Source organism: Columba livia, chromosome 5 (genome assembly GCF_036013475.1).
Source record: "Columba livia isolate bColLiv1 breed racing homer chromosome 5, bColLiv1.pat.W.v2, whole genome shotgun sequence".
NCBI classification, from domain to species: Eukaryota; Metazoa; Chordata; class Aves; order Columbiformes; family Columbidae; genus Columba; species Columba livia.
Genome location: NC_088606.1, coordinates 32,422,514 through 32,440,899, shown reverse-complemented (window position 1 = coordinate 32,440,899; position 18,386 = coordinate 32,422,514). Strand labels below are relative to the sequence as shown.

Genomic DNA, 18,386 nt, shown 5'->3' with positions numbered 1-18,386 from the left:
ATTACTTTGAGGTGCTTTATAATACTTGGATACCTTTAAAATGTCTCAGGTCTCGTTTTTTGAATGTTGTTGGTATAATTTAACCTATAAAAACAGTGACAGTGTTACTTCTATATCATCAGTTGTAGATTTTTGAGTAAATAAAAATAATGGATTTTTTTGTTTTTATTACTTATTTTATATTATTTTTCAGTTGTGTGTTTTGATGTTTTTTTTCACCATTTCACCTATGTTTAGCTTGTCCTGAGGCTATATTTCTGTATCGTACAATATTCTGACAAATTGTTTGCTGATTTATGTTTGTTTTAAATTTGTTTGGTTGTTTTTAGGTAGTGGGTCCACCTGGTACTGGAAAAACTGATGTAGCAGTCCAGATAATATCCAATCTTTATCATAATTTCCCAGAACAACGAACTCTTATAGTTACCCACTCTAATCAGGTAAAGTGTCAGTCCTGTATGAAATTTTCCTGTAATTAAAATAAAGAACAGCAGGTCTCGTGGTCAGCAGGTTTGGGACTGCAGTTGTCTCTTAACACTGAAAATTTGAGTGGCTTGTGTGCAGTTTTGCCACTTTCGTAGTCTGAAATTAAGTTTTTGAATTTCAGGTTTGTAGTTCTGAGCTATTTATCAGAAGTTTTCAATCTGTTTAACTGGTTGCAGGTAAAAATTAGGAAGTATTTTGAGAAAGTATTTGCACAGTTCTTACAGTTGCACATTCACTGCATGTGTGTCAGATTTTTGCTAATGAGCTTTAACCGACACTGATTGCTTTGTGCTTCCAAGGGAAGGCCTCCTCAGCTGAATGATTGCTTCTCATTCATAAGAAATAGAGCCTATCTGCTAATTCTCAAGCATATATAAAATAAGAGTAATAATTATAAAAGTCTTAAAGATTCTTACTCTAAATCTTCCTCTGGTTTGGAAGGATGTATTTCAAAACCAGCGTTGTCTGTTTCCTGATCTCCCTAATTAGTCTGCCCTATCTAAGTTACGAGCTATTTTTACTGAACATACTACTTTGAAAACATTCCTCTTTTTCCATCAAAGCAAGGTCTTATGCTGTTGATCAAAAAATGATGGATGGTGCTTCATTTTGGTGAGGAGTTATAACCTGGAATAATATAGGCCAGTCTACAGTGGGTTGTGGGAGAGTAACAGATAGTGAGGTTGAGAGGAAGGGCTGAGAGCATCTCCATTGCAGAGTAAAGAAAGGAAATAATTTGAGACAGGTAGGAGACTCTTCTTACCAGACAGGACTTATATGAGAACACGAACTTGAAATTGTACTTCAGGAACTAAAGTATATCTCAGCAAGGATTGTTCCCTAAGCCTTGACACTATAATTCAACATGTTTGCCTGTCTTCCAGCTGACCAGAAGTACAAGTGGAGCTTGCTCTTGTTTATTCTTCGTTTCATAACTTGATGGCCCAGTGCTTACAAACTTACTCCTTTGAAATATACTGAATAGAACAGTTGATATGAAGCTGTTAGAGAAATGAAAAGTTTAAGACAAGAGATCTAGTTCAGCAAAATGTATTTGTCCTTATGGAACAGAGTCAGAGCACCTGCTGGTCAGTACCAGATCATATTCTTTTAATGTACAGTAAAAGTTCCATGGTTTAAAGTCATTTAACAAAGTCAGTGTTTGCAAAGTGTGCTTCTTGAGACAGTTTTATAAACTGACAGCTTTATCAACTAAATTAAGTGATAGAATCAAATTTTTAAATTTTAAAATCAGATTTAATTATTGTATGAAGTATGCAAATACAAGAGTTTTAGTAGGCTAATTTACCTATTGTCAAGATTAAAAGCTCTAGTTTCAGTATGAACTTAATGTTTGCTTTGGCTTCCATTTATACCAAAACAAGCATAATTTCCTAGCTGGCCTACCAGTAATTCTTAAGGTTTTGCCTGCAAGAGCCTCTGAACTTCTAAAAACTACTTTTTCTTCTGTTCTTGTCAATCTTTAGGCCTTGAACCAGCTGTTTGAAAAAATCATGGCTCTAGACATTGATGAGCGCCACCTCCTGCGTCTGGGTCATGGAGAAGAGGAATTAGAGACAGAGAAAGATTTCAGCAGGTGAGAAGGGAGGTGCTAATGATAAACTCACTTGCATAAACATCATAGCTTGTTCAGAAACTCAAGTGCTTGAATAAAAGTATGTCATTATAGTCTGGGCCCATATACATGTTATAGAATTGATCTGGTTTATGAGAGAAAGTTGAATCATAAAGGCAGGTTTTTACAGTTACAGATTTTTTTGTGCAAATGTGATATCACTTCTACTGACTGCTTTTCATTCTTCAAAATATTGCTTAAATACAAAGTTACATATTTCATTGGTAAATAACGCATTATGAGGAATACATGCGCAAGGAAAGCTATCAACTCTGTATCAGTACAAAGACTTAAGAACATGTTCTTGTAAATATTGGTACGTTTCTTATGCGTTAGTCCAATTGACGTCAGTAGGATTACACACATTTGTAAATATAAGCGGGGGCATAAGGGTCATGCACTGGAAATAACTGAACTGTCCGGGACTATTATAGCAATACTTTGACTTTAAAAGCTGTAGTTAAAAATTACATACAGTCACTAGAAGCTACCCACATACACGTAGTTGAGCTTCATTTAGAAAAAGTAATACTTTGTGGTTTTTTTAAAATTATTTCTATAATAATTTGATAGCCAAAATCATAGTGAAATGATACCATGACAGATGTCTATTTAGTATTATCAGTGGTTTAGTATATACCTTGAACAGTAGTGCTCATCATTAAAAGGAGTTTTATTTGAGACACTTTACATTTTCTATTTTATTCTTTTCCAGGATAAGTCTAGACCTATGGGACATTACTGCAACTCTATGGGTTCTGGCAGTTTGGGAGGGGGAATAAGGGTTGAGGAATATATTTGAAGGTGGGCTGCACTACTCTGAGAAGTTTATCTCCCATATACCTTTTGTTTGTTTTTTAGATTGCTTCTGAGTGTGTGGTTTTTCCATGTCAGTCTGCTTTAGAGGACACAACACTGCAAGATTAGTATTCCTTTTTTGCTCCCTCTGCAAATATAAGAACAAGGTGGAGAGGAGCAGATTTAACTTGGACTGTCACTTAAACACAAAGGAAATCACAGCTTAAGAAAATCTTTGTAGCAGTGAATGAATACATAAAAGAGGACACTTTATTTGAATTATGAGAAATAAGAGGACATTGGAAGTGTGAAGAAAAACAAACCACTGGTTGCAGTCACTTATGATGGATTGGTTTTGTTGGAGAAGAAAAGAAAACATTTAGTATTCCTAGGATCTTAATTTTTATAGTTCCTGAGGATCTTGTTTTTTTCCAGTTGTGAACAATATCGTATTCAGTTGTGTCTTAGTAAATTTAGATCTCCGGTGTTAACTGCTCTCACACTTCTAAATAAAACAATAGAACCCATTGTGATTACTAGGGATTGTGACAGGTTTTTTTCTGTGCAGAAAGGATATTTTATGAACAGTAAGTTTAATAAGAACTTGAAAGTTAGCCTTTATTCACATTTCAGCTTTTAACTGCGTATGCACTTTTAAACAAAGGTGACCCATTCCTCTCACTTCTTTAATTCCCCCCATTTATACCACCTTTTAGTTAGTTTTCTTTTTTTAGAAAATGTGATTGATTGATTTTTGTTGTTGTTCTTGTGCTGCTTCTGGGAGTGGGGGGAGTGCATGGAATAAGGAAATGGATTCATAAAGGAAAAAAACGGGCTTGAATTGTGTAAGAGGAGGAAGAATGGAAGGAGTAGGTTACAAACTAGTCGTAAAAGTTATTCGACATGCAGCTGTGAGTACAGGACCTTCTGTGTTTGGATGCAGACCTGTCTGTTATGGTGGGCTAAGCTTTATTTCAAGACATTTTGTACATTGCTGAAGGAAGTCAGCCTTATCGTACCGAAACTTTTGATATAGATTCTATTTATGATGATCCATAGGCTTGTATAACTTGCTTCTGATTGTGTAACATGCAGTGTACTGTGATTTCTAAACAGTCCATTGGAAGTAATGCTTTTCTGCTTTACAGGTACATCATGGGAATGTTTTACTAACACTTATCAAGATTTTGTTGAAGTGACAGGATAAAAGGATCTTTTTCTGCAGTAGTGGCTCTTGCATGGCTTTCAAAATTATTAGGGTTCACCTGATAGAAGTAGTTGGCAAGTAGCAAATTTTTGGGTTTTGGAACCAGGTGGTAGTTGTGGATTGTTTTTAGGAGGAGTATTGAGTTTTTTTTGTGACGTCTCATTGTGATACTTAGGTAAAACAGTTTTGAATTAAATACAAATTGTGTTATATTTAATCCATTTTGTAGATATGGAAGAGTTAATTATGTGCTGGCTCGAAGACTTGAACTTCTACGAGAAGTTGGGCGATTACAGGAGAGTCTTGGAGTCCCAGGAGATGTTTCTTACACTTGTGAAACTGCTGGCCACTTCTTCTTGTACCAAGTAAGGACTGAAATACTACTACAGAGACTGTATGACCTCAATATGTTATGAAACACTTCTGTAAAAATTGGAGTGAATTTTTCAGAATAGAGTCTAAAAACCCCATATTTTCTCTGGTGGTTCAAAATACAATAACCACTAAAGCTATATTTGTAACATTATTTGTGCTGCTATTGTTTTAAGTCCTGCCTGATGACTCACCAATTGAAAGACTAGCATTTCTGCCCTTCATGACTGCTGGCAAAGATTCTAACCTGAGGTTTCTCCTTCAGATAGGAAGATCTGGGGGCTGTTTTACATTTTGGACAAGCATTAGAGCAACTACTTGATGGTCCTGCTAGAAAGCTTTTATGGTGTTAAATGACTGTGAAATCGGATGTATAGTATACAAAACAGTGATTTTCTGTATATTCTATATCCCTCATTTCCCTTCCATGTATTTATCAGTGACATGGGCTACATCGGTGATTAGTGTGGCTTAAGCAGACTTGTGGAGTGGTACTTAGGACCAAACATGCATACTATGTATGTTTTTACAGAAGTTACTCCAGGCTGGCTGTAGTGTGGGCCTAAACATTAAATGGAAAACAGGTATGTGGAGTGCTAGGAGCACTGCTAGAGCTCATCTTCTGGATCAGTTTCATCCTAAAGGAATCCCACGTTGAATTTAAACCAAAGTACTATAAATGGAAATGATAAAGTGATTTGCTTCTGTATTGGGTTTATGTGGCGAGCTTTAGGTAGCAGGGGGCTGCAGGGGTGACCTCTGAGAGGAGGCCAGGGGCTGCCCTGTGCTGGACACAGCCAGCTCCAGCAGACCCAGCACTGACCAAAGCTGAGCCCATCAGTGACACTGGTGGCACATCTGTGAAAACATCTTTGAGAAAACACTGTGCAGCATCTGGGGGCAGAGAGGGGAATGTAGGAAACAACCAAGGTCAGCAGGTGTGCCAGGCACTGAAGCAGAGATTCAGCCATAGCTCATGGAGATGACCATGGTGAAGCAGGTTGTCCCCTGCAGCCCACTGAGAACCATGTTACACCAGATGTCCACACTGCAGCCCATCGAGGACCCCATGCCAGAGCAGGTGGATGTGGCCCTGAAGGAAGCTGCAGCCTGTGGAAAGCCCATACTGGAGCAGGGGAGAAGTGTGAGGAGGAAGGGATGGCAGAGATGTGGTGGGATGAATGCGGATGACAAGTCCTGTTCCTTCTGCACTGCGCAGGTTGGGGAGGAGGTAGAAGAGTTGGGAATGTAGGAGTGAAATTGAACCTAGGAAGCAGGAGGGGTTTGAGAAGGAAGGTGGTGTTTTGGTTTTTTTTTCCCTTTGTTTCTCACCATTGTACTCTATTTTTAATCTGCAGTAAATGAATTAAATTTTCCCCAAGTCAGTTCTGTTTTTTCTGTGATGGTACTTGCTTAGTGATCTCAGACCAGAAGCTTTTCCATCTTTTTTTCTCCCCCTGTCCTGTTGAGGAGGAAAGTGAGAGATGCTGGGTAGGAGTCTGGCGGCCAGCCAAGGTCAACCCACCACAGCTTCAAAAATGTCATCCTGATACAAAGTCAAATGCTAATTTAGTTATACCTTGCTTTTGTGATAATTTAGAATCTTTTTTTTAATACTATACATGCAAGACTACACCTTGCCAAGGACTTTGATATAAACACACTTAAGTATGACACTTGTGTTTACCATAGGTAATGTCTCGTTGGGAGGAGTATATCAGCAAAGTGAAGGTTAAAGGTGGAAAATTGCCAGATGTTACAGATGTCTCCAGTTTCTTTCCTTTTCACCAGTATTTTGCAAATGCTCCTCAACCAGTTTTTAAAGGCAAATCCTATGAAGAAGATATGGAAATTGCTGAAGGGTGTTTCAGACATATTAAGAAAATATTTACTCAGCTTGAGGTAAGACATGTAACTATTAAAGGTAAGTGGATTTGTCTAATCCTGTGAAAAACATCACAGTTCCAAAATTTTATTTTGCCCTATATCCTAAAAGCGGTATATACACTTTGAGGCAGCTTCATCAGCTTGCAAGGCATTTGGGTGAGAATTTCCACCTTAGAGTAACAGAGGCACGTTTCAGAGCAGGGACAAGGGTCTAATCTGTTTTATTTTGATCTTAGTAAGGAGTCATTCTGCATGTTCCATTTTCACTGATTAGGTCACTGGGGTTGGTGTGCCTGTCACTGCTCCTCTGATCCTCACAGGATCTTTTTATTTACAGTGATTTGTTTTTAATCAGATAACCCAGAAGTGACTTAAACAGATTATCTTGTATTTTTCCCAGAATTGCTTGAGAGGCTTTTAAAAGTTAGGGTAAATGTGATCTGTGTATCACTTGGTCATATTAACTGTATTGGTCTTCCTGATACTGAATTCAGTGTGAGGTTATGATACATTGAAGTAGGAAACAAGAAAATATACTAAAACAAGATTTGGGAGGACTCTGAGAGGGTTCCTCAGAATCAATTGAATAGTTGTCTGCAAATTTATGTATGAACACAGGTTGCAGAATTATTTGATGTGTTTATAATTGTTTTTTGAAATAACGTTGTTTCAAGTTTTAGCGTATATATATATATATATATATATAAAAAAATATTCAGATGGGATTGTTAACAGTAGATACCTCAACTTTCTTGCCTAATAATACTAAGAAGTGGGCCAGATAGTTTGAGTGAATATATTTTATAAGCATTATTTTTTTTTTTGTATTCTGAATTTCAATATGTGATTTTCTTCTCCATAGGAATTCAGAGCGTTTGAACTTCTCCGCAGTGGCCTGGATAGGTCCAAATACTTGTTGGTGAAAGAAGCAAAAATCATTGCCATGACTTGTACTCATGCTGCTTTGAAACGACATGACCTGGTTGAATTAGGTTTCAAAGTAATAATTATACTAGTGTTACTACACTAATTGTTTTTTGGGTTTGTCCGCCCCTCCTTGTATAAACCTTTTTATCCATCCCAAATCTAGGCAAATAGATTGAGTTGCCTTTTTTTTTAACAGTATGTTTCAATTTGTAATTTTATTGAAGAAAAATTTAACTTCTGTAAGTAAAAGATGAGATCCCTTTTTTCTATATACAAAAATGCTTAATAGTGCATATCTATAAAAGAAAAGTTAGTTTTGCAATATCAGATAAAATGGAGTGATATGATTGAGTAATAAAGTAAAGGCAGAATTGGGGAAAATAAAATGGCCTTTATAACTTTGTTTCCTAAAAAATGAACAATATGAGGAAAGAGAACTGTGATGCAATTCTGTTTTCATTCTGCAGTGTTAGCCATAAGTATTAATTTGGTACAGATTTTATCAGACAAAACCAAAACAAAAGCCCACCACCAATGATTCTTTCAGTATTATTTTTCTCTGATAATGCACTGGTTTTTATCACGAAAGTGCTTCTTTTCTGCTTTACTTCAAAGGTACCAAATTAGTTTGCTTCACTGCAGAAAGCTTTTCTGTTGCAGATGGCTTATGGCATGAGGGAAGCACATCATGTAGTTCAGTCATCGATTCCTTCTAGATGTAAGCCCCGATTGGCACAGATAGGTCTGCCATTGGTGTAGCAGGATTTCACCCCCTGACAATGATTTTCAATAATGCTGATATTTTGCCTATAAGGTAAAATCTTGTTGTAACTGTCCTGCCCATCAAAAATGGAATGAGTGATGCTCTCTTTTGGTAGGCTGAATAACAGCATTAATTTGTATTCCTTGGTTGATGGACGTCTCTTTACTTTTTCTTTCTCAGTATGACAACATCTTAATGGAAGAGTCTGCTCAGATTCTGGAGATAGAAACCTTTATACCTCTCCTGTTGCAGGTTAGACCTAAATTATAAAACGTATTATAAAAAGCGAAATGAAAATCTGTGTTCTTGAACATTATAGAATATTGAAAGGAAAATACGTTGTGTAGAAAGTAACCTAGAACTGATACTTGCCATTTATGTGGACACTAAGAACTTTGATATTGTTCTACATTAGTTGTTTATCCTTTTTTTTTTGTTGTTTATTATGCAATAACATGTTCAGACTGTCTTGAAATTTTTTTTTGTGCTTCCAGTGAAGATTATCTGTGGTTGCTTTTAGCCACCTGAACTTGAGAGGCATCACTTTATTCTTTTAAGAGCTAGAGGGTTTCAGATATAAGTAAAATGTGCTTCTGGCATGTCTGTCACTATTATCTCTGTAGTCTCAGATTATCAAGAGATAAAACCCCACCTCTGGAAGTGAGGTATGGGCTCCTTCAGGAACTCTGTATGAACTCTTCAGTTGCAAATCAGAAGCTGATGTGTGGGAAGTCGGTAAAACTAAAGACAGTCTGTACTGTTGATTTGATTCTTACTCTAGTGGCTTTCTGAAAAATACAGTCTGCATTTGCTAACATTATAAAATTAAATTTCCTTTCAGAAATTTTGCCTAGATCAGATATTTTCATTGAAAAACAATAATTCTAAGTCTTCTAGAAAACCACATCCAAGCTTTTGCATTTTTCTTCTAAAAGAAAATTAGCCTCAATTGAAAAAGGCGTGATAGAAACTCTGTGAAACATTTGATATGTTTGTAATTGCAGCTCATAATTTTTCACTTTGCTCTTTAAAAGGGAAGATTAGAATACAATTGCAGGAAAGTGATTCAGTATGGGTCTAGTGCACAAAAGAATGTGCATGTCCAAGTTAACTATATTTATATTAAATCCCAAGTCCTCCTCTCAAGTGCTATTTAACTCTGTAGATTAAGTTTTAGGGATATTAAAGTAGTTCACAGAGTCACAGAATGTTAGGCATTGGAGGGGACCCCAAAAGATCATCTAGTCCAATCCTGCTGTCAAAGCAGGATCACCTAGATGAGGCTACACAGGAATGTGTCCAGGCGGGATTTGAATGTCTCCGGAGTAGAAGACTCCACAACCCCCCGGGCAGCCTGTTCCAGTGTTCTGTCACCCTCACTGTGAAGAAGTTTGTTCACATACTTAAGTGGAACCTCTTGTGTTCCAGTTTGAACCTATTACCCCTTGTCCTACGGTTGGTTGTCACCGAGAAGAGCCTGGCTCCATCCTCGTGGCACTCACCCTTTATATATTTGTAAACGTTAATAAGGTCACCCCTCAGTTTCCTCCAAACTAAAGAGACCCAGCTCCCTCAGCCTTTCCTCAAAAGTTCTTTAACACCTTGATGCGTTAAAGACTGAGACGTTTTGATAATTCTGAGCAGGTAAGCAACTAATTGACCCTCTAAACCTCAAATACTGCCTGAACTCTGAACATAGGAGCGCATCTTTCTCCATCTTGTTTGGGGTGTCTGAAGAGCAAACTTCTATAGTGAGGCTTCTCGCAAATTATAACACAACATTGTACTGCAGTGCTGTGTTGTGAAGAAATCCTGCCTGGCTTTTACCATGGTTTTAATTGTTTATTAAATTATTATAGTGAATTAAGCATCTTACAGCATTTTCCAAATGTTTGAATAAGCATTGAATAACCAGATGCATCAGGCTGGTGAGGGGAAATAAGTGTATGTGAGCAATGCAGAAGCTGAATAGTTGTGCAGTTAGAGCAGACCATTTCACCGTACAGCCATATTCTGGGGATATTCCATGACCTTATTTACAAGAACCATCCAAATAATCCTTGAAAATTGAGAGGTTTTTTTTTAGTGAAACCTAAAGAACTAGGCTTATAGAGTAGTAGTACTTAATTTCTTGCATTTGCAGTTCTGATTAAGAATTTTTTTTAAGAAGAGTTCTTCGGAGGGCTCTTTGTCCAAGACTGAAATTGCTGATAAGAGCAAAATCATTATATAGAATGCTTGGTCTCCTCCAAAGCCGTAGCCTTTTGGGAAGGGGAAAAAAAAAAACAACATCTTTTTCCATGCCATTGAAAATAGTTTCTGTACTCTTACTTTATTACTAAGACATCTTCAGGCTTGATGAGCTGGACAGTCCACAGTTCAGTTTTCCTTCCCAGCTCTGATCAGAGAAGGGCTTCAAAGCTCTTCTCCTTCAAGTGTCAAAAAAAAGAACTTTATCTCTGTCTTGAATAATGCTCCTATGGGGAAAAGGAAATATCACAGGAGTGTGTCAGAAATGAGGGTCTGAATTGCAAAGCTGGCAGGTGGAAGTCTTCAGGATTCTAATTCCTGGATGATGTTACCTGCATATCTGTTCTTTTTTGTCCCTGTGTTACAATATTCCTTCATGAGCTCTGTCAGTGTGTAACAGAGGCTCACAAAGGATGGTGAGGAACTGGAAAGAGATAAACCAAACATACTGAAGAGGATTCAGTCCAAGGGCCAGGGTGAGGATTAATTAGAGGCACATCCTGGTCATGGAAGAGGCCATGCGGGAATTCCGGAGACATACACACAAACTACAGAGACACTTGAAAGGCAGGTTTGGTTTGTGCCGCAAGCATGTGTGCACTAAAACTGTTTCAAATGCTTCAGGCAGTTCATATTCACTGTCTCAATCCAAAAAATAAGGTTTAAAAGACTGTTCTAGTGCAATGGTACTGTATAGAAACCAGGCTTTTTACTACTACAACTTCTGTAATTGTGGTACTTCCTTTTGTCCTCTAGTAATATGTTACTTCTGGCCTTTATAACAACGTGATATGATATTTATCTTGATGTTTCCCTACTGATTTTAAAAGACAAACGTACTTGTGGCTTTACAATAAACAATACTTTATTTAAAATACTACTCCCTTTTTCTGCTGATAGTCTTTAGAATGACTGCAGTGCAGTGTAGTTAAGAACAAAAGCTGAAATTCAGGACTTAGACTAAGACAGCAAATTTGACTAATGATGTGTTGTAATTGAGTGCCTTGATTATATTGTAATAGTTGTAATTATTTAATTCTAGAACCCACAGGATGGATTCAGTCGATTGAAACGGTGGATTATGATTGGTGACCATCATCAGTTGCCACCAGTTATTAAGAACATGGCTTTTCAAAAGTACTCCAACATGGAACAGTCTCTTTTTACACGGTTTGTTCGTATTGGAGTGCCAACCGTTGATTTGGATGCACAAGGAAGAGCAAGAGCAAGGTGAGATGGAGAAAATGGCATGTCTAGCTTGTAAGAAAATACCAGGTTAGAAATGGGAAAAGAGCACATATAATTTTGGAAACTTTGTTTATATTGTTAGGACCGGAGTTTGCAAAACTGTAATTTAACTGCTTTGTTCCATTTGTTTCGGCTTAGACTAGGAGGGCAGATTTTATTTTGCTGAAATGCAAACAGATTTATTTATTTATGTATTTATTTATGTATTTATTTATTAGTTCTTTGCTATTGCATGAGAAATTTAATGAAAAATAGGACTCTTCAAATTCCTGTAAATATTAAGTGATTGAGTTTTTTGCAGCTGAGACATTTTTGCAGAAACTTCCTTTTCTAAACTAATGTATTTCATATTTTCAAGATTAAATAAATATTTGATTTACATAGTGTTGAATATACTAGACTCTGCAAAAGGGTGTTTTTCTTGTAGTATTTCATCAGAGCTTCAGCTTTGATTGGAGACTAGCAGGTTGTTCACACAAGAGCATAAAGCCTTTTTTTATATTGAAAGATAACTTTTTTTTAATCCATGTATGTTATTTCGCTGTGATAACTAAGATGTTAAATTCATTTATTGTGTAAAGTACGTATTTGTGGTATCACATTAAGAAGGAAAAATGAAAACGAGAAACTTACTCCATATGAAATTTTCCTACTCTTAAGTTTAGTTTTAAATCCTAATTTTTTTAGGCATAAAATGGAGTGAACAATATGAAGGAGAATATTATTTTTTTAAATGTAGGAAATGTTTGGGATGGTAGAATATTTTTTTTCTAGTCATATGAACAACAGTATGATTCTAAAAATGCAAATTATATCTGAGTATGATGATAAATGAAGTTTATTTTGCCTTCTCAGCAAAATTCTTAGAAATAAGAGAGCAGAAGAATTCCTTCATTTTGTGAGCAATTTCTTGATAAAAGATTTTTTCCATGCCTTCCTACACTTTGTCTTTTCTGATCATGGGTAGTTTCCCCTTGAACTATCTGCTATTTTATCTGGTCTGGATATTGTTGTGCATTCATGTGGGTTATATGTCTATCCCAATATATACCATTGATGGTTCAGAATTGGGTAGATTTTAATTGCTTCCCTTCAAGTCCCACGTGAATACATGGCAATACACAAAATAAGAAAATAAATTTATTTTTGTGCTGAGAAGCTTCGCAGTGGATAATGCCGAATATCCATTTTCCCCTACTCCTTTTTGTAAAGAAGCATCAATATTCCTTATGTTTTGTTACCCATGAAAGTTTGTACTAGATTTCTTTGCAAAATTTGTATCCCTCAGTGTAAAGCTGATGAAGTAGAACAGGCTTAGGGCTGTGTGTGCTGCACTGTAGTGAAATCTGAAGAATTCTGTGGAAGAGAACCACAGAAAAAACAACTGAATTGTATTGCTGGATGATGCTGCATATTGCTGGATAGCTTGTACAAGTATGTTCGTTCATATACGTACAGACTATGCAGCCAATTTTTTTTCATTGAAAACCTACAGAAGTGTTAATCTTGAAAGTGAGGGGTTATGTGCATCTGAACTACTTTGAGTTCAAGAATCCGCTTTAACCATTTTGGGTTTGTGTGGTTTTGGACAGTTTATGTAACCTCTACAACTGGCGGTACAAGAATCTGGGTAACCTACCTCACGTGCAGCTTCTGCCAGAGTTCAGAACAGCCAATGCTGGGTTTTTGTATGACTTCCAGCTTATAAATGTGGAAGACTTCAATGGTGTGGGAGAGTCCGAGCCCAATCCTTATTTCTATCAGGTAAGAAAAATTTTACATGTATACTTTATTTAATCTGGAGAGGGCTTATTAAATCTGCAGTGAGGACAGACTATTAAAATGCAGTAAACACGTTTAATGCATGTTCTTGTATAATCAAGTTGTGTATGCGTGTTTTTTTTTCTCCTTTTAATGAGTTTTAAATGTTGGAAGTGGTAACAGATCATATGGTGCTTTTGCTTTAAGTGAAGGTCTTTGCTTGATATTTGTGCTTTCACAATACTATGGGAGGGGTGAGATTTGGCATGTAATTGATTATGAAATGTTTTGGCCTATGGCCAATTTAAGTTCATTGTAATTCAGCTGTACAACTATGATAGTCAAGAAGACAGTAGCATTTTCCTTGTACATGAAGGATCAAATTTTGCTCTGTGGCACTTATTTGAGTTTGAAGAGTCGCTGTATTGATTTGATCCATATGTAAGAACACTAAAAAGCCCATTCATAAAAGACTGAAACAGTACTGCAAGAAATAGATATAAGAGGCAGAGACACCTTAAGGCTGAATTAAAATGCCAAAAAATCCTTGGCCTTGAAATTTCTCGACTATCAGCAACAGCCACCATCTATTTCTCTTAAGTATAGGAAAACCTTTTGCAATTGTAGTGAGATGCTTATATTTTCAGCCCTTTTATTTTTCTTGTTTTAAGAACAGCGATAAACTCTGGTGCCTAAATCACCAGTTTCGGTTTCAGAAAATTTATAAGCTGGAGCTGTGTGCAAGTTAATGACTTGTGCTGATTTGACTGAAAATGAGTTGATTTTTCTTCGTGCAGTTAGAAACCTTTCTTTTTCATAGCTAGCACGGTCATTGTTTGGATTTAGTTTGAGAAGAGGAAGGTAGCACCCTGGTACAGAGTTAAAGCTTTTAATTGCTGTTGTCTGGGCGGCAAGAATGTTCTGAGTGCTCTGCTCACGGGGGTGAGGCAGCCAGGAAGAGGGGCATAGATGGGGCAGAGCTTGATTGACATTGGAACTGATCAATAAGAGTACTCCATGCCATTAGCATCATGCATATTTAAGGAGAGTTGGGATCTTCCAGCTAGGGACAGAGCTGGGATGGACACGGATGGCGACCTGTTCTGGTTCTGCTCCATTTCAGTGAAGTTCTGTTTGGGAGTTTCTTTGGTTTGACCTTTTGCCATCCTGCTGTTTGCAGAGGCCTCTGGGCCTCTCTGGCTTTTCCTCCCTTCTCTCTCTGGATCGGCTGTTGGGGACCAGGTGCTGCTTCCTGGGACTCACCGCTTGGTGTGTACAGAGTTCATGAGAAATTGCACTGAGTATCTTTTATTGTGTATTCCATTTCCGTGTTATACGTTTTATTAGTAGTAGCAGCATATTAGTGTTATTTTATTGAACTGTGTTAATCTACAAGTTTCTCCCTTTCCTTGCAATTCTCTTCCCTGTTTGGGGGCAGGAGCCAGGGGATTGGGGAAGCAGCTATAATATTATGGAAAACAAATAATATACTTTAAGATTATAGTATTCATGGCCCTTTTTCTCATGTGAATATCCTTGAGAGTTATGTTAATCTGTTTTTTTAAAGGTATGAAACATATTCATAGGTTTTGCTTGGGTTTCTCTTGCCTTTTTTGTAATACAAACTAGTGTGCTGTGAAGAAAGTAATGGTGAATCATAATCTAATTTATCTCATCTCTAAATTGAGGACAGAGTTGTTTGGAGGGGAGGGTTTCTTTTGTTTCTTAAGCTGTAACACTGTAGTGTACAAGTACTAAAAAGTTGTCCTATGGAACAGGAACAGCTGAAATTAGTGCCTTAAAAATGGGATTCTAGTAATTGAGAATCTAAGCACTGCTTCAGACCACTCCTGGGCCACAGAAGAGCGAGAACACTCACACAAAGTCACAGAACACCTTTACCGTTACAACAGTGCTTTCATGAACAAATTCTTCTAATACTTAATATGGTTGGGTCTTTTTTCATGATCTTGAGTATTGAGAGATATTAATGGAGTATGTTGATGGCATTGTCACCATGTATTATTTCTCTTTGTGAATTTGGGCATTTCTTTCCAGACTTAAAGGGGATTAAAATTTGTGGAATAGCTTTACACCCACTAGTGTTTGATATGCCTGGCAACTGCATTTTCCAAGTAATGCAGACCCCACTTAATGAAAAAAATAAATGAGGCTGGTATGTCCAGCCTAGTCAAACATATGCCAAGCGGGGATAAGATTCCCAGTATAATTAAAGCAGGAATTAATGTCAGCAATTGAGAGCAACTTTTTAACCTGAAAGGTAATTTTTGTTGACAGAAAAGGGATTTAAATAGGCTACAAATAACTTCAGTCTGGAAATAGGACAAAACTTCCTATAGCCAAAAGAGTGATGCTTTGGGACGGACAGGAAAAAAACGTTACAAAATTACAGCTGGTCATTTGAAATTGAATAGATATGGTCTGCAGAAATCACTGGATTTGGTAATCCAGATGTCTGTCTCCAAATTAGCTGAAAGGAGTTTAGTTATTGTAGTTGAACTGGTTCTTACTTTCAGCTTACTGGGCAGTGCATCATTGCAATTTCTTTTCCATGCTTATTTGAAGCCATGTTATATTGACACTAAGGGTTTTTTTTAAACCCTTGTATTAGAGTACGGCTATCTGTAGATTATAAACTTCTAATACTTTTTAACATATAATAATTCCACAGTTTTACGTAACAGATTTTTTCAGCATCTGACATTTAAGAAGGAAAAAAAATGAAATATTGTATTGGTTGTGTTCTGTAATAATACAGTTACAGTGGCAGTTACTTTAAGGCAGACAGCTATAAGCATATAAATGCATTGAGATGCAAATACGTGAATATTTAGTAGTCCATAAATATAATTTAAGTGTTTTAACGTTTAATTATTGTATCAAAGGACTATTAAATATTTAGAATTTAACCTTGTTGGGATAAAACTGGGAGCTTCTGAAGAAATATTGGAAAGTGTCAGTTAATGACTAACAGCAATTTTGCTGTAGATATTTTCAAGAGTTCTCTGAAGAGGAATCAGAACAAAGTTATGAAACCTGCTTGTGGTTCTTGTATTCTTTCAAAAAGGCTTTTATCAAATGAGCAGAGAAACATCAGATCTAGACACATTTCTCTCAGTGCTGAGATTTTTGTCCAAAGACATGATAATGTCAGAGGTTTTATTCTTTCCAACCTTACAAGTTGAGTAACCCCCCACCCCCTTTTTTTTTTTCTTCTCCCTGTTTAAACTTAAGAATCTTGGCGAAGCTGAGTATGTTGTGGCACTCTTCATGTACATGTGCCTGCTTGGTTATCCCGCAGACAAGATAAGTATCCTGACAACGTACAACGGACAGAAACACCTGATCCGCGATGTCATTAATCAGCGGTGTGGAAATAATCCACTCATTGGGCGGCCAAATAAGGTGACTTTGAAGATATATCAGTCATTGGAGTGGTTCTGGTTTGTTTATTTTTAAATTGGCATATTATAGAACACACTGATTTAGAATCATAGAACAGTTGGGGTTGGAAGGGACCTTGAAGGGTCATCTAGTCCATCCCCCCTGCAATGAGCAGGGATATCTTCAACCAGATCAGGTTGCTCAGAGCCCCATCCAGCCTGGCCTTGAATGTTTCCAGGAATGGGTCATCAACCACCTCTCTGAGCAACCTGTGCCAGTGTTTACCACCCTCACTGTAAAAAAATTTCTTCCTCATGTCTAACCTGAATCTCTCCTCCTTTAGTTTAAAGCCTTTACCGCTTGTCCTATTGTAACACACCCTTCTAAAAAGTCTGTCTGCATCCTTCTCATAGGCTCTTTTTAAGTACTGAAATGCTGCAATAAGGTCTCCCTGGAACCTTCTCTCTCTAGGCTGAACAACCCCAACTCTCTCAGCCTGTGCTCGCAGGAGAGGTGTTCCAGCTCTCTGATCATCTTGGTGGCCCAATAAATTCACAGCTTTCTGTGCAAGTACTCCCTGGTTAACTGCGCATATATTAGCCTACATTCTATAGAATTTCATAGAGTAGTACCCTCGTTCCTGCCTGCTTGTAATTTGACATATGGAGTGAAGTTTGTGAAGTTGGAATGGCTTACAGACTACAAGGGACAGAATAACTCTTTGTCATTTATTTTGTCCTCCAAAGCAAAACACCAAAAAACCCAAACAAATTAAAAAAAAAAAAAAAAAAAAAAAAAAAAAACAAAAAAAACAAATAAAAACCAAACAAAAAAAAACCCAACAAAACAACAAACAAAGAAACAAAACCACCACCACCAAAAGCCCACACCTTTAGGAAGATCCACCCAGAGTAGAAATTATTTGATAAAATGTATTATGGTGAATGTGATGAAACACGAAAAACATGGTTAAAGCTCGTAATTATAAAACTGGTATCTTTCTATAGTCTTTTGGTCTTAGCACCCCACTGTTAGCTGTCTGAATTGAATGAAAATGTGGAAGAAACAGCATGCAGTCAGATAAAAGCTCCTCCCAACATGTCCCAAAAAGAACAGTCTGATGATTTTTTGGTTAGAAACTAACTATAACAGAGTTAAAACATTCTCCTTACTCTTCACGTTTACCGTAATTTCAATATGAAAATGATATTAAAGTTTTGGTGTCCCGTTTTAATTGAAATGACAAAGATTAACCTATGGAGGTTTTTTCTTGGTCTTTGATTCTATAGGTAACAACTGTGGACAGATTCCAAGGTCAACAAAATGATTATATTCTCCTTTCACTAGTGCGTACCAAAGCTGTTGGCCACCTTAGGTATGTAAGACGATTCTCTTGTAATGTCATTAAACTACATGTTTTCTGTATCTCAAAGATGTTTATAGTACTTCATACAAAAGTGTTCAATTATTTCAATATGTGGTAGAAATGAAGTGTGATGCTATATATTGAATGAAGTTCAAACAACTCCTTTTATGACTGTCTGGTACCCTCTTCACAACCACTTTATCCTTTAATAATGGGTCTTACGCTATAATTAGTTTATATTACTGCAGATAGGCTGAACTTGCTTTCACCCTAGTAGAAT

The 18,386-nt window shown here is 36.9% G+C and overlaps 1 protein-coding gene across 1 annotated transcript in view; it reads left to right on the top strand.

Annotated features, from left to right (window-relative positions):
- The window catches only part of AQR (aquarius intron-binding spliceosomal factor), a 54,271-nt gene that overhangs the window by 30,527 nt on the left and 5,358 nt on the right, over window positions 1–18,386 (top strand). The window contains exons 23-32 of the mRNA XM_065064176.1: window positions 330–440; window positions 1,974–2,083; window positions 4,357–4,492; window positions 6,192–6,401; window positions 7,249–7,386; window positions 8,257–8,328; window positions 11,369–11,556; window positions 13,167–13,338; window positions 16,591–16,761; window positions 18,030–18,115. Of these exons, the coding sequence (XP_064920248.1) occupies window positions 330–440; window positions 1,974–2,083; window positions 4,357–4,492; window positions 6,192–6,401; window positions 7,249–7,386; window positions 8,257–8,328; window positions 11,369–11,556; window positions 13,167–13,338; window positions 16,591–16,761; window positions 18,030–18,115 (1,394 nt within the window). The remainder of the gene's footprint in view (window positions 1–329; window positions 441–1,973; window positions 2,084–4,356; window positions 4,493–6,191; window positions 6,402–7,248; window positions 7,387–8,256; window positions 8,329–11,368; window positions 11,557–13,166; window positions 13,339–16,590; window positions 16,762–18,029; window positions 18,116–18,386) is intronic.